Source organism: Tribolium madens, unplaced genomic scaffold (genome assembly GCF_015345945.1).
Source record: "Tribolium madens isolate multiple individuals breed KSU strain unplaced genomic scaffold, Tmad_KSU_1.1 Scaffold_7;HRSCAF=85;Tcas5.2_LG10, whole genome shotgun sequence".
NCBI classification, from domain to species: Eukaryota; Metazoa; Arthropoda; class Insecta; order Coleoptera; family Tenebrionidae; genus Tribolium; species Tribolium madens.
This window is the reverse complement of record NW_025401050.1, coordinates 839,164-852,435: the sequence shown is the minus strand read 5'-3', so window position 1 is coordinate 852,435 and position 13,272 is coordinate 839,164. Positions and strand designations below refer to the sequence as shown.

The 13,272-nt window shown below is 37.6% G+C and overlaps 2 protein-coding genes and 1 long non-coding RNA gene across 3 annotated transcripts; 2 read left to right on the top strand and 1 right to left on the bottom strand.

The window, feature by feature from the left end:
* LOC123009510 lies at positions 1–2,184 on the top strand. Its single transcript, XM_044405888.1, has 2 exons — positions 1–111; positions 1,066–2,184. Exon 2 carries the CDS (start codon positions 1,236–1,238, stop codon positions 1,893–1,895), a length of 660 nt encoding a protein of 219 aa, XP_044261823.1. The 5' UTR covers positions 1–111; positions 1,066–1,235; the 3' UTR covers positions 1,896–2,184.
* Positions 2,185–3,934: 1,750 nt separating this feature from the next.
* Positions 3,935–9,396, bottom strand: LOC123009512. Its single transcript, XR_006413019.1, has 3 exons — positions 7,849–9,396; positions 7,546–7,763; positions 3,935–4,664 (listed from the first exon to the last, which is right to left on the bottom strand). It is a non-coding gene; the product is annotated as an uncharacterized LOC123009512 (long non-coding RNA).
* A 2,849-nt stretch (positions 9,397–12,245) lies between these two features.
* Positions 12,246–12,688, top strand: LOC123010143. The gene has a single exon (XM_044406843.1). The coding sequence runs from the start codon at positions 12,248–12,250 to the stop codon at positions 12,686–12,688; it is 441 nt and encodes a 146-aa protein (XP_044262778.1). The 5' UTR covers positions 12,246–12,247.
* Positions 12,689–13,272: the final 584 nt, after the last annotated feature.

The following is a 13,272-nucleotide window of genomic DNA, read 5'->3' as shown; positions in this document are numbered from 1 at the left end:
CACTCCTCAAAACCCAATTTAACCGCCTGAACGCCCAAATCCGTCGAGACATCAACCAACACCGGGAAAATCAATGGACCTCCACCTGCCAACAACTAGACTACAGAGACGGTAAGAAATTTTGGAACAAATTCAAAACTTTGACTAAACAAAAACCCCAACAAATTTCAAACCTAACCTCAAACAACCGAATTATAACCGACCCGCATGAAAAAGCTAACCTCTTTGCCCAATCTTTGCATGATATCCACCAAATTCCTAACGAACCCACTTTCAACAACAACTTTTACCTCAGAACAACCAACAACATTAACAATTTCCGACGCCAACAACCCGAACCAAATCCTCCTCTCCCGCTCAACGACAATTTCCTCACCGACGAAATCACTCTTAATGAAATCAAATCTCACATTTCTAACCTCAAAAATTCTAAATCACCCGGCCCCGACAACATTAAACCCCAACTTTTAAAACACCTTCCTGAACCAGCACTTTTATTACTAACACAAATCTACAACAGCTGCCTAAACTCTCTCTATTTTCCCAAAGCATGGAAGCACGCTAACACAATTTTAATTCCTAAACCTAACAAAGACCTTACTAACCCTCTCTCTTATCGCCCAATCTCTTTACTAAACATTCTTGGAAAAATCTTTGAAAAAATTCTTAACAACAGACTCCGCTTTCTTCTCGAAACTAACAACCTTCTACCTCCCGAACAATTTGGTTTCCGACCCCACAGCAACACAACAAACCCAATCCTCGAACTTCACACCGACTCCTCTCGTTTTGCCAATCTTGGAGAGTGCACGGTCGCTGTCTTTCTGGACATCGAGCGCGCATTCGACAGGGTTTGGCACGACGGATTAATCCTAAAACTCCTAAGCCTCGACATCAACCCCCGATTTGTCCGCCTCATTGCTTCTTTTCTAACAAACCGAACCTGTAGTGTCAATGTCCAAAACGCTCTCTCAAACCTAATCCCCATTCGCGCAGGAGTCCCCCAGGGCTCCATTCTTTCCCCCTTACTTTACATTGTATACTGCAGAGATTTTCCAATTTCAGATCACCCAAGGACGAAAACTCGACTCTTCGCCGACGACACTGCAATCTGGTCATCCCACAAATCCCCTTRCGTCGCCGCCCARCGCCTCCAAACCCAACTCCGACACATAGAAAATTGGACCAACACCTGGAGAATCAAACCTAACCCKATAAAATCCCAATCCATCACCATGTCATACAGAAATTCAAGACGAGCKCGAACCCAACCCATCCAACTTCTCCTCAACAACCAACAAATTCCCCATTCAAAATCCATCAAATACCTTGGCATAACCTTTTCCCACACATGTTCTCTCGCCCCAGACATCCATGAAACCCTCAAAAAAGTCCGAAACCGAGCCAACCTCCTCTACCTAATCCGCGGCCGTCTTCACGGCTGCKGTCCAAAAACCCTTCTCCACACCTACAACTCATTCATCCGTCCCGTCATCGAATATCGTGCTCCAATCTATGCCTCRCTTCCCCCCAACCATCTCCTTCAAATAGCCGCCACCGAACGCCATATCCTCCGCAACATCTTCCGTCTAGATTTTCAATATCCCAGCCGCCTCATTCACACAACCACTCAAACCACTCCAATCACCGAACGCCTCACCAAACTCCAAAAATCCTATGTTTCTCGAACACTAAACAGTACAAATCAAATTGCCATCCAAACTCTCCACACCTCCTTCAAATATCCATTCACTAACCGTCTCAGCAACAGAATTCCAAAAGTTCCCAAACTAAAATACCGCCACCCACCCACCACTCTTCTTCAACCTTCTTACAATACCCTRCCACCCATTCTCCAGGAATTGATTGACGAAACTCCACTTTCTATGCGCTAACCTTTTCTCCTTCGACCAGATTGCAACGGACAACAATCAAGACCATCGCCCTCAGGACTCACCGCCCACACGAAGACAACATTTCTTAATTTTAATTTAGATTAACCTAGTATTAAGCTACAATATTTAAGAACCCCATGTTAGTTAGTTTAAGTCCATTTTGTAATATCTTAAGTAAAAATTAATTTTCACATGCTGAAAAGGCCCTAAGCCTTAGCAGCGTCTTTTTCCCCTGTAACCATAGATATAAGTTTTAAACTGTAAAACCAAACAATAAACGATTGTTAAATTGGAATTGCCACACCGGCAGATTCATTTGAGTCTCCTTCCGAACCTCTTCGGACGAATTCACTAAGACCCCTCTTGGTGGAATAACTTCAGGACCTCTTCTGAAGGACTGTGCTCTTTGGACCTCTTCAAAGAATATGGTCGACGGGACCTTCTTCCGTCGTTAAACCACAACTACCCCAGGACATCTTCTGGGAGCCGAGGTCATCACTAGACACGGACCACGGGATCTTTTCCGTGGTAAGGGCTTAACATCTGGGACTTCTTCCAGATGGTATAATTTCCTGGACCTCTTCAGGAAAACAATCGACGGGACTTCTCCCCTCAAATTCACCCGCGGAGGACCTCTTCTCCAAGGGCTAGGGTTCACTAGGTCCAAGTTAGAGTTTGTTTCGTAAAATTAATTGTTTTATATGTTGTTACTGTTGTTATGGTTACTAAATAAATTTCTCTTTTCAATCACCTGTCTTTAATTAAATCAAACCTCCCCATTCCTCTCAACTGTATAAAAGCTGGTCGGAAAGGCATTCTTATGTAGTGTAGACCTGGAAAACATCTCCAAATAGTTCTTTTCCAACTTTTAGGAAAAAGTCGGTGGCGCCCGGTTTAAATAAGTAAATAGTAAAAGAAAAGACATTACATAAATCCTCGTAGAAACAAAATTTAAATTTCAATTTTATATTTAAGTTCCTTCATCAAAAAATTATTTTTTTTTAATTTCAAAAGTCTTTAAACTTTGTTTACGCAGTTGCAGTTTGTTTTCTATCAGAGCTAAATTGAGCGGAAATATTTAACTGATTTGATTTTAGAATCCGATTAACCGACTGGCTAATCCCAATTTCTCTCGCAATTTGCCTCTGGCTTACATGTGGGTTATTGTCCACAGCTTCGATAGCTCTTATTTCGTTATCAGGATTCGTTGCAATCTGTCGTCTATCGGGCCAATTTCAAGTTCTGAGATACGACCGTTGCAAATTATTGTCGCAGCGCAACGTTGCACCCTCTCTGCGACCGCGAGATGCGGCCGATTTCAAGTTAATAAATTGCTACGTCGCTACGTGGTAGCAAGCTGCGTCAAATTTTAAATCTGAATTGACTTTTTGATTTGGTTTGTGATTTTGTGAAATGGAAAATCAAGCATAAGTATTTTTATAATAAAAAACAATGAATTAATCAATTATGATAAATATAGTAATCGAAAATAACCCTAATTATCGCTGTTGCTTTTTACAGAACGATTAAAAAATGCCGGTCCAAAAATTTTACTCCAACGGAGATTGAAATTTTAATTAATGAAATAGAAAAACGACGCGAAATTTTATTTGGCCCATTAAAAGGGCCATCATTAACTCAATTTCATCGTGACAGGGCCTCGGACCAGGTCCTGTCACATGTAAATTCCGTTGCACCAAGTGCCCGAACTGTGGGCGACTTAAAGAAAAAAATGAAAGATTTGAAATCAGGCACGAAGTCGAGGGCGAATGCCCTCGAAGGGAAGGAAGGAAAATCGGAGGAGGAGACAACGAAGCAACGCCCCTCAGTATTTTTGAAGAGAAAATGCTTTCCTTTATAGGAAAAGAAAGTATTGAGGGGATAGCTGGAGGAATTGACACCTATTGCAAAGTTGGTAAGTATAAGTACAATAAATTTATATTTATAACAATATTTATTAATATATTTAGTACATTTTCAAATATATTTTTTCACAATTTACAATATCGTTTATATTTAATGAGCCATATCTATTCGCATTACAGAGTTTCACAATCCAATTCCTGACCAGAGAAATTTGCAGATAACACTGTTTCATCTGGTGATCCTGGTTTTTCCTTCCTTCCCCTACCTTCCAGTCAAATCGCGCCACCACGTCGTACATCGCCATCGTCATCGCCACCACCATATTACATTGGTCAAGCGTTAAAGGAAGCTGATTATGAGAAGCGAGTTCGCTTTTGTCATTTTATGCAGGATAAAATGGACCAAGAACCTGATTTTTTGAGGTTTGTCATGTTTAGTTATGAGGCTAAGTTTTGTAACGGTGTTGTGAATCGCCACAATTGTCATTATTATGCTTTGGAGAATCCTCGTTGGATAAGGTAATTTCATTTTCAGCAAGTAATTTCAATTAATGTGTGGTGTGGAATAATAGACAACTATATCATTGGTCCATATTTATTCGAAAATAATTTGCCGGGAAATCGATATTTAAAGTTTGTGCAAAACGATTTGCCATTACTTCTAGAAAATGTATCTCTAAAAATTAGACAAAGAATGTGGTTTCAGCACGATGGTGCGCCTCCACATTACAATCGAAATGTAAGGGATTATTTGGACAAAATATATCGACGGAGGTGGATTGGACGAGATAGTGTTAATGCATGGCCGGCCATCACGTAGTCCCGATTGTACTCCCTTGGACTACTTTTTATGGGGAACCCTCAAGAACAAAGTTACGAAACTCCGTTTGCAGATATGGAAACTCTGAAAAATATAATTCGTGCTGTATGCCGAAAAATTACACCAGAAATTTTAGTGAGAGTTGGACAGTCTTTTGTGACGCGCATTCAAACATGTTTACAAAGTAATGGACATCAGTTTAAACATTTGTTGCATTAATTAGTTCTCTAGTTTTTGTTTAGTTTTTGAGTTATTTCACAGTTTCTTTACTGAAATAAAACTGTGTTACTGCATTGTAGTCATTTATTTATTGATTGGCGTTATTAGACTTTCTATGAAAGATGTCTAAATCTTTAATTCAGTTTATTATTATTAGTGTTTTTTGAATCAAGTTATAATTGAGTAATACTGGTTGCATTTAAAGTTCGTCAGGGTCGTGAAGTTATGTGAATCACCCTGTAGTTCTAGTGTTGAATTGAACGTAAGTACAAAAAAACTCATTATGAGTATGATTACATCTTTTTATATCAATATACATTCACGATGGTTTTGGAATTACTTTTTTCATTCGCCATCAGGAAATCGACATAAACACATTCGTCACAACCTATTATTATTTTATGTACGATGCCTGGTTGTGCGGCTATAGCATGTTCGAACCTACAGATCATTCAGTGTTATGAGAAGTATGTTTCAATTTTATTTACTGCTGAAACAAACTAGGTAAAATAATGTGACTGCAGGTACATTTTGAACCAGAAACGTGGGACAAAACTCGGGAGGATAGAAAACGAAAGTTAAAGGCATCTGCTGTGCCAATACTGTTTTCTTTTAGCAAAGAAGTTACTTCTGCTAAGCTTCTAGAGACAGGTTTCAAATTGGAACCTAGGGCATTGTCATCTATAACTTGTACATCCCAAACTTCTGTTGAAGAAGACGCTTTTAAGGAATCTGCATTTGTAAGACCAATTGAAATTTATACCTTACCTACTACAAAAATATAACAGGATGGCTTTGAAAATGAGACAATATCGCAAAACTATAAGAAATTTAAGACAGAAACGTAAGAACGAGATCTGATAATATAATAACCTATTTGCCTGGTCTAAAAGGAATTGCACGTGAAAATACTGCGCTTGATTGTTGGCTACTATTTCTCACGGAAAATTTATTGGTCGACATTGTTGGTTATACCAATGTTAAATTAGCAACTAAAGCTCCTGGATACGATGCAAATCATCAATATTTAGTCAAAAAGACTGATATAAAAGAAATTAAAGCAGTTATTGGCTTACTGTATTTAACAGGTTTATACAGGGCAGCGACAGAACTCGCGCCCCAGAGAAAAATGTCAATTGCCGGCGGCAATGGGTCGCCACAAAGTGCAGCCGAAGAAGTAACTTTTGTTTGCATAAGAAAGTTATTAGACCCTTAATTCCGCCAATCCCAGAAGGGGATTGAAGAAGGGCACCTCCGAGGGGGATTGAAAAATTATATCTGTTGTTGGTCTACTGTAATTTTTACATCTGTCATGTGTTAACATAACACGCTATTTTCGAATATTTTTCTCCCCAAAGAGGTTGTACACGAGTGTAATGGTTTGAATTTGTGTTAGATGTCAATTGTGTGGTTTAAGTTAATAAGTTTCAACCATGTAATTAGCCGCTGATTATTTGGAGATAATAACCATTTTTGGAAAGTGTTGTCGTAACGCCAGGGAGGCAGCTAGGATATTTTCCGAACGTTTTCCTGACAGAAATCGCCCATGCTATAAAGTCAAATTGAGGGCCATTGCCAGGGTGCAAGAGCGGTCAAGTCCTACCAGACCGAAAAGAAATTAGAGGTGTTCCCAGAACGGCGCGCATAGTTGAAAATGAAGAAGTTTTTCTTGATTTTTTAAGATGGCACTAAGTAGAGTAGAGAAGTTGCAGTCATTATAACTGACATACCCGTAGTAGAGGAAATTCCGGGGGCATTTCAGCAATGATTTCCAGTAAATTTGTGGACTGTTGAGGAATATCAACTAATTTCAATATCAATATTGCAATACTCTTGTGGATTGTTTAATGAAAAAGGAAGCAAGGGGTCTTAGTGCAATATGTGTTTTAGGTTACAATTACACTACCGAACAAAAATACCTTGGCAAATCTAACCTGTTTTGTTCAAGCACAAATATTTATAAAAAGTAAATTTTTCTGTTAGTTTTGCAATAAGGTAAAGAAACTGACGTACGTTTTTGTCTTTTTGGTTAATCTAACTCGCTTCTAGGATTAGTTTTCGGCTTGTTGTCTGTGTTGTTCATATCGAAGAAAAAGTAAGTAGGAACAATGCTTCTGAAGAAAACATCTAAAAGTATTAAAATAGTTGTTGGTTCATCGCAGTGGAAATCGAGTTTTCAAAAATTTTCAACGATTTCGTCTCATACTTGTGCACAACATCTTCAGCGAGAAAAATATTCGAAAATAGCGTGTTATGTCAAAAACATGACAGACAATTACAGTAATCCAGCTATTTTTTGAAACTTTTAAGCAAATTGGTATTATTTTTGTAACCTAGCAACGGATATAATTTTCCAATCACACCCTAAGGTGCCCTTCTGGGATTGGTGGAAGTAAGAGTCTCTCAACTTTCTTATGCAAGCAAAAGTTACTTCTTCGGCTGCACTTTTTGGCGACCCATTGCCGCCGGCATTTGACATTTTTCTCTAGGGCGCGAGTTCTGGCGCACCCTGTATAAGGCAAACCAACAGAACATCTCTGATCTTTGGAATACCGATGGTAGTGGCATAGATTTGTTTCGTACAACAATGTCACAACAAAGATTCTATATTGTGTTACAATCTCTGCGATTTGACATTTTACATAATAGAGCGCAACGCAAATCCATTGACAAGTTGGCACTTATTAGGGGGGTTTTTGATCATTTTGTTGATAACTGTAAAGCACACTATACACCCAGTGAATACCTAACAATTGACGAAAAGCTGGAGCCATTCAGGGGACGGGTGTCATTCCGTCAGTACATTCCCAATAAACCCGCCAAATATGGTTTAAAAGTATTCGCACTTGTCGACGCGAAAACGTATTGTTGCCTGAACATGGAAGTATACGTAGGGACCAACCGGAAGGACCTTTCCGACAAAGTAACAATCCGCAGGATTGCAACGTTTAATTGAGCCAGTATCTGGAACAAAACGCAATATCACATTCGATAATTGGTTTACAAGCTACCCTCTTATGATCAATCACCTCAAAACGCATCAGCTTACCTCTGTTAGAACGGTGAGAAAAAATAAACGGGAAATTCCTTCACCATTTCTCAGCATACGAACCAGAGAACATTGCAGTTCAATGTTTGTCTTCAAAAAAGATATTACGGCTATGTCGTATGTGCCAAGAAAATCGAAGAATGTCATACTTTTTTCTACTTTACATCATGATGGCACAATAGTTGAGCATTCTGGCGACAAAAACTTGCCTGAAATTATCGACTTTTATAATTCCACCAAAGGTGGCGTTGACACTTTGAATGAATTATCCGCAAATTACAGCGTAGCAAGAAACAGTCGCCGCTGGCCTTTGACTTTATTTTTCTCGATTTTGAATACTGCAGGAGTAAATGCTCAAGTTGTATGTAAACCCAATACGCAAAATTTCAACTTAAAACGACGAATGTTTTTGAAAGAACTTGGCCTACAGCTGATCACCGACTTTCGAGATCAGCGAAGAAAAAGTCCTAACTTGCGCAGAGGGCTACGCGAGAGCCAGCCGACAGAACGTCATGAACCGGTATCTAAACGATGTAGGACAAGCAGGAGGTGTTCTGTTTGTCCAAGAAACAAGGACAGAAAGACAATTTATGCCTGTATGCAATGTGATATTCCACTTTGCCTGGAGCACGCTTTTTTGACCTGTGAAAATTGTGCCAAATTAGAAGAGCCGTAACTTTTGTATTTTTCACGATAATGCTTTAATTTTTTTTTTGATCTGTTTGTTCTATATTTTTGCAGAATATAGTGTTAGTTCGATTATAAGTTATCCTTTCAAAAATTATTTATGTCCAATAATGTCTGCCTATGTTTTTCAGGGAACAGAATTGATGTTATTTTGAGTTAATATTTATATTTTTAAATAAAGATATTTTTAAACAATTTATTATTAATATTCCAATTACAAATAGGCATAGAATCATGTTTTACCAATGAAACAACGAAAATTCCAAATTCACTGCATCCTGAGTAAAAAATTTTAGTGTGGGGTATGACATACCCCAGAACACCAACCATGTAGAGTCCGTTTTTCTAAGAGGTACACACCAATATAATGGCCCAGTAACACATTTAAGACCAAATTTGTAACGCGCATGCTTGACGTAGGGGTTGCATGTCATCAGTAGCCTACTTTAATTTTCCTTACACTTACCTACCCCTACCAAACAAACAAACGGCCATTAGCAAGCATAAATCAAATTGTTTTTTTTCGTCTTTTGTTAATTGTTAATTGTGTATTTTGGTAAGTACAAACACAATTTTTTTTAATATTTCAAGCTTTTATTTGGTACGTAAAGAATGTGATGCAAAATTATTGTGAACATTGTTAAATCTTTTATTTTACGGGTATTATTCAAAATTAAAATGTTCAATAATTAATAACAAATGTACCATGGTTGGCTAAAAAAAATCATACACAGATGACGAAGAACAGATCCGAAAATTATAAATTTGAGTTGTGTAAACATTGCTTTTTTAAAAAAYGTTATGTTTGGATAGARTTGATAGGACGGACTCAGATGTTAAAATCGCTCAAATTTGAYTCTACTGAACATCACCCTCAGCAGCAATTGCCCTTATCGAAATTCCGTCTCTTAAATTTCGTGCTATAGTKTGTTTTTGKGWTTRAGTTAAACCCATTTTATCGTATTGACTAGCACTGCAGACTTTGATTTACAATATTAAAATTTTGGCTGTACGAGTTTTTTATATCCACCACGTATGTTACGCCACTGGCAAGCGATTTAAGCTCCCTTCTCTAAAAGTTCGCGCAGATTTTCGATCCCGCCCATATACCTCTTAGAAAAACGGACTCTAACTTTTTTCGCCCACACTAACGGAGGGTTAAAGTGGCAACTTCACAGCCACAGCAAAAAGACTGCGTATTAGCGTTTGATAAAAAATGGCTATCACACCAAGCAAAAGCTGCGATAGTTTTTTTAAATAAATAATTTGGCGAGATAACAATGCCACATCATTCAGATGTAGCTACTCATGTACTTATTTTTATTTTAGGGGGAGTTAATACTCGCTGGAAACAAGTTGTGGCATATTATTTTACGGGAGATTCAGTAAATGGAAGAGTCTTTAGTGAAATTTTTGGAAGGATATTTGTAAAATGTCTAGAGATGGGTTTAAGTTAAAAAAAACTTGACAGATCTAAAGTCAGAATTCCGAATTTTTATCGTTAAATTTTCGATAACTAAACACTACATTTGATATTTTACCCTATACATTTTTTTATTTTTTTAGGGCATCAATATAAAAGAGACTGTAATCGACGAGCTTTATGTGAGAAACCACAAATTGTTTCTAAAAGGTTGCATTTTTTGAGAAACTACAAGGAATATAAAGAAATGAATTTACATGATTTTGTATTTCTCGACGAAACATGGATCTTTGCAAAGGGAGGAAATCGTCACTCTTGACAAGATGATTCAATTAAATGGTGTCGAAATTCTAACGTGGGTAGCGGAAAAAGATACATCATTCTCCATGCAGAAGGGCGTAATGGTTTTGTGGAAAATGCTTCCCTAATATTTTCTTCTAAGACAAAATCAGACGATTACCATGACAACATGTCCGCGGCATTATCTAAAACTTTTTATGGCAAACACATCGGGAAAGCTGACTCTTCAAATGAATCTATCCTACAAATGTGGCACTAATAAATACAACAAGATATAAAAAACCAAATTTATCTCGAAGTGTTCAAAAAGAAATTGTAATTAGGGTAAATTCAGATGAAGTAAGTGATGGTGATTTCAGCGACATTGACGATACAGATAGTGAAAGTGATAGTAACATGAACTTAAATTGTAAAATATTGTAAATTACTAGTACTGTTATATTTTTTTTGTAAATAAAATTTCTCATGTTGCATTTTTTTAACCTGTTGAGAATCTCTGTTATGTTTTGGGTGAGTGAAGTAGGTAGGCGTGCTGGAGTTTGCTGTCTTTTTTAAACGACCTAAGTGTGAGAAAGACAACATACCACTTGTGGGACCAGAGAGGGGCATAACGTTTATCTTACTTGCTCCTACCTACTTACCTGAAGAGCGAGAGAGACACCAAAGTTTTATAACAATCGGGTAAAATTAAAACAATTCTTCTATAGCTTCGTTTGGAGTTAGTAATTACAATTGCCCTGGCGATTACGCATACCGATGGCCCCCAACTCCTAGGAATGTAGTTACTTCTGTCATTCTATCAACCAGGCGGCAATTTCACAACTTCGTTATGGACAAGTGGTCAGTCGCGTACTCTCAACTGTTACTATAACGCCGGATTCCCAGCTTCGTTCGCATACAGAAAGCACACACACTTTTTCCATTGGTCGATATGAGCTTACATCCCTGAATCACCAGCCAAGCATCTCCCAGATGAAAAGGGGTAATGGATCAGGGACACAAACAAAATAAAGAAATAATTATCCAGACATAAATATTGTTAATGATTGTAAATAAAGGTGATGGTTGAAAAGTTTACCAGTTATGGTTTTCTGAGTTATAAAAATGGCGAACGTCACGTGGATTAAAATGACGTAAGTTTCCATGACTTTCAAAATGACAATCATCGTGAATTGGGGTTAGAATCCAATTGTTCCAAAGTTTAGATTTCTACATTACTTTTCGTGGCGGACTTCCCACAAGGAAAATTCATTTCGGCGGTGAGAAAAACACATTGAGATGGGCTTGGTTCAAACTGTGGTACCAAGGCTTTTTTTCACTTTGGTGTACAAATTTCTGATTCATTCGTACCGGGATTTACATTAGACATTATTTACAACATTTGGTTTAATATCCACTGTGGTTTAAACAAATTTACAAAAACAAAGAGCGACTAACTAATTGAGTTCAACTGCCCACTTCGAAATATTTAATGCTCTTTAAAGTTGGTGACTTCTCCCTATCCGGTCCCTGGCTAGAGCTGCCAACATTTCCGGCGTGGTCCACTGGCGGTTTGAATTCAAGCCCAGTCATCAAATAACGAATAAAATAATTACTCTACCTCAAAATATTCAAGAAAAATATCAATTAAAAACAAAGTGTGTTTGCAACAAAGTTAGCACCTAAATTAAGACGAGAAGATTTGGCACCGTCACATTCCTATAAAATGAAAGTGAAAACGTCAACTCACGTTATTAGCCACGATGTCAGTGGTGCTCCAAAATTATTAAGAAATCTCTCTGCCCGAAAAAGAAATAGAGTAAGTTACCATTTCACCCGATTCACCATATCACCCTGGTTTTGAAAACGTGCATCCAGAGCTTGGAGAAAAGATTCTCAGGCATACTCAATTTGTCATCGGAAGCCGCCATTATATCAGCTATTGTCCACCCCAAGTTTAAATTACGTTGGTATAATGTCCTAAAAAATACGGACTTTTCCATGGACGCTATGAAGAAGATGGTCATTGGCGCCGCTGAGAAGCTAATCACCCTTAATAATTACGAAGAACCGGGGGATACAGGAGGTTCAAGCGACACTACCCCAGATGACTTTTTTGACTTCAATGAACCAGAAGATCCAACCAAACAAGTCACACAGACATTACCTCAATCTCAATCTGCTACCGAAAACGAAGCAGTAAAAACTTCCAAAATAGAGCTTGAACTGTACAAATTTCTGGATGAAAAAAAGAGTGGATTGAGTTCCTTGAATGATTATCCCATAATTAAAAAAGTGTTTTTGAGGTATAATACTTGCCTACCTTCCTCTACGCCAGTAGAGCGGTTGTTTTCATTCGCCACAATTGTTAACAGTCCACGGCGAAATGCGTTGACCGATGCTAACTTTGAAAAATTGGTCATTATGAAGGCGAACAGACTTATGCAGTGATCATGTTTGGATATTTTTATTGTTTCTTTTTTCAATTTAATGTTTAATAATAAACTAATTTCTAATAAACTGTTTTGATAATTTAGCTCATTATAAATCGAAAACAATTTTAAGTTAAAATTAGTAGGGGAAAATAGAAGTATGTACTTGCAAATAGTACTCTTAAAATTTGAGTACTTGTACTCGGAGTACTATACTCGACAGGGTGTGTAAAATTATAGTACTCGGTACTCTGTAACCGTTCTTAAGTTATAACATGTACTCGGAACTCGGTACTCGAGTACAATTTATCAGTACCCGGCCCGCTCTGGTAATTGTGCGAGGAAGCATTGAGTGATCTTGTACGAGTATGTTATGATGGATTAATAAAAATTGTATACCATTACTACTTATAAAGTAATTTTCTATAATATCAATAACATCAAAAAATATGTCCCAAAGACTAACAACAATAATTAATAATTGTTCATCATCCATTTTTTGAACTTAAATTCTGAGGTAGGTAAGAAATACTAAACTTGACACGGTGAAGGTTGAAAAAAAATATTACTACTATTTATCATCATTACTACTATTTACCGGTT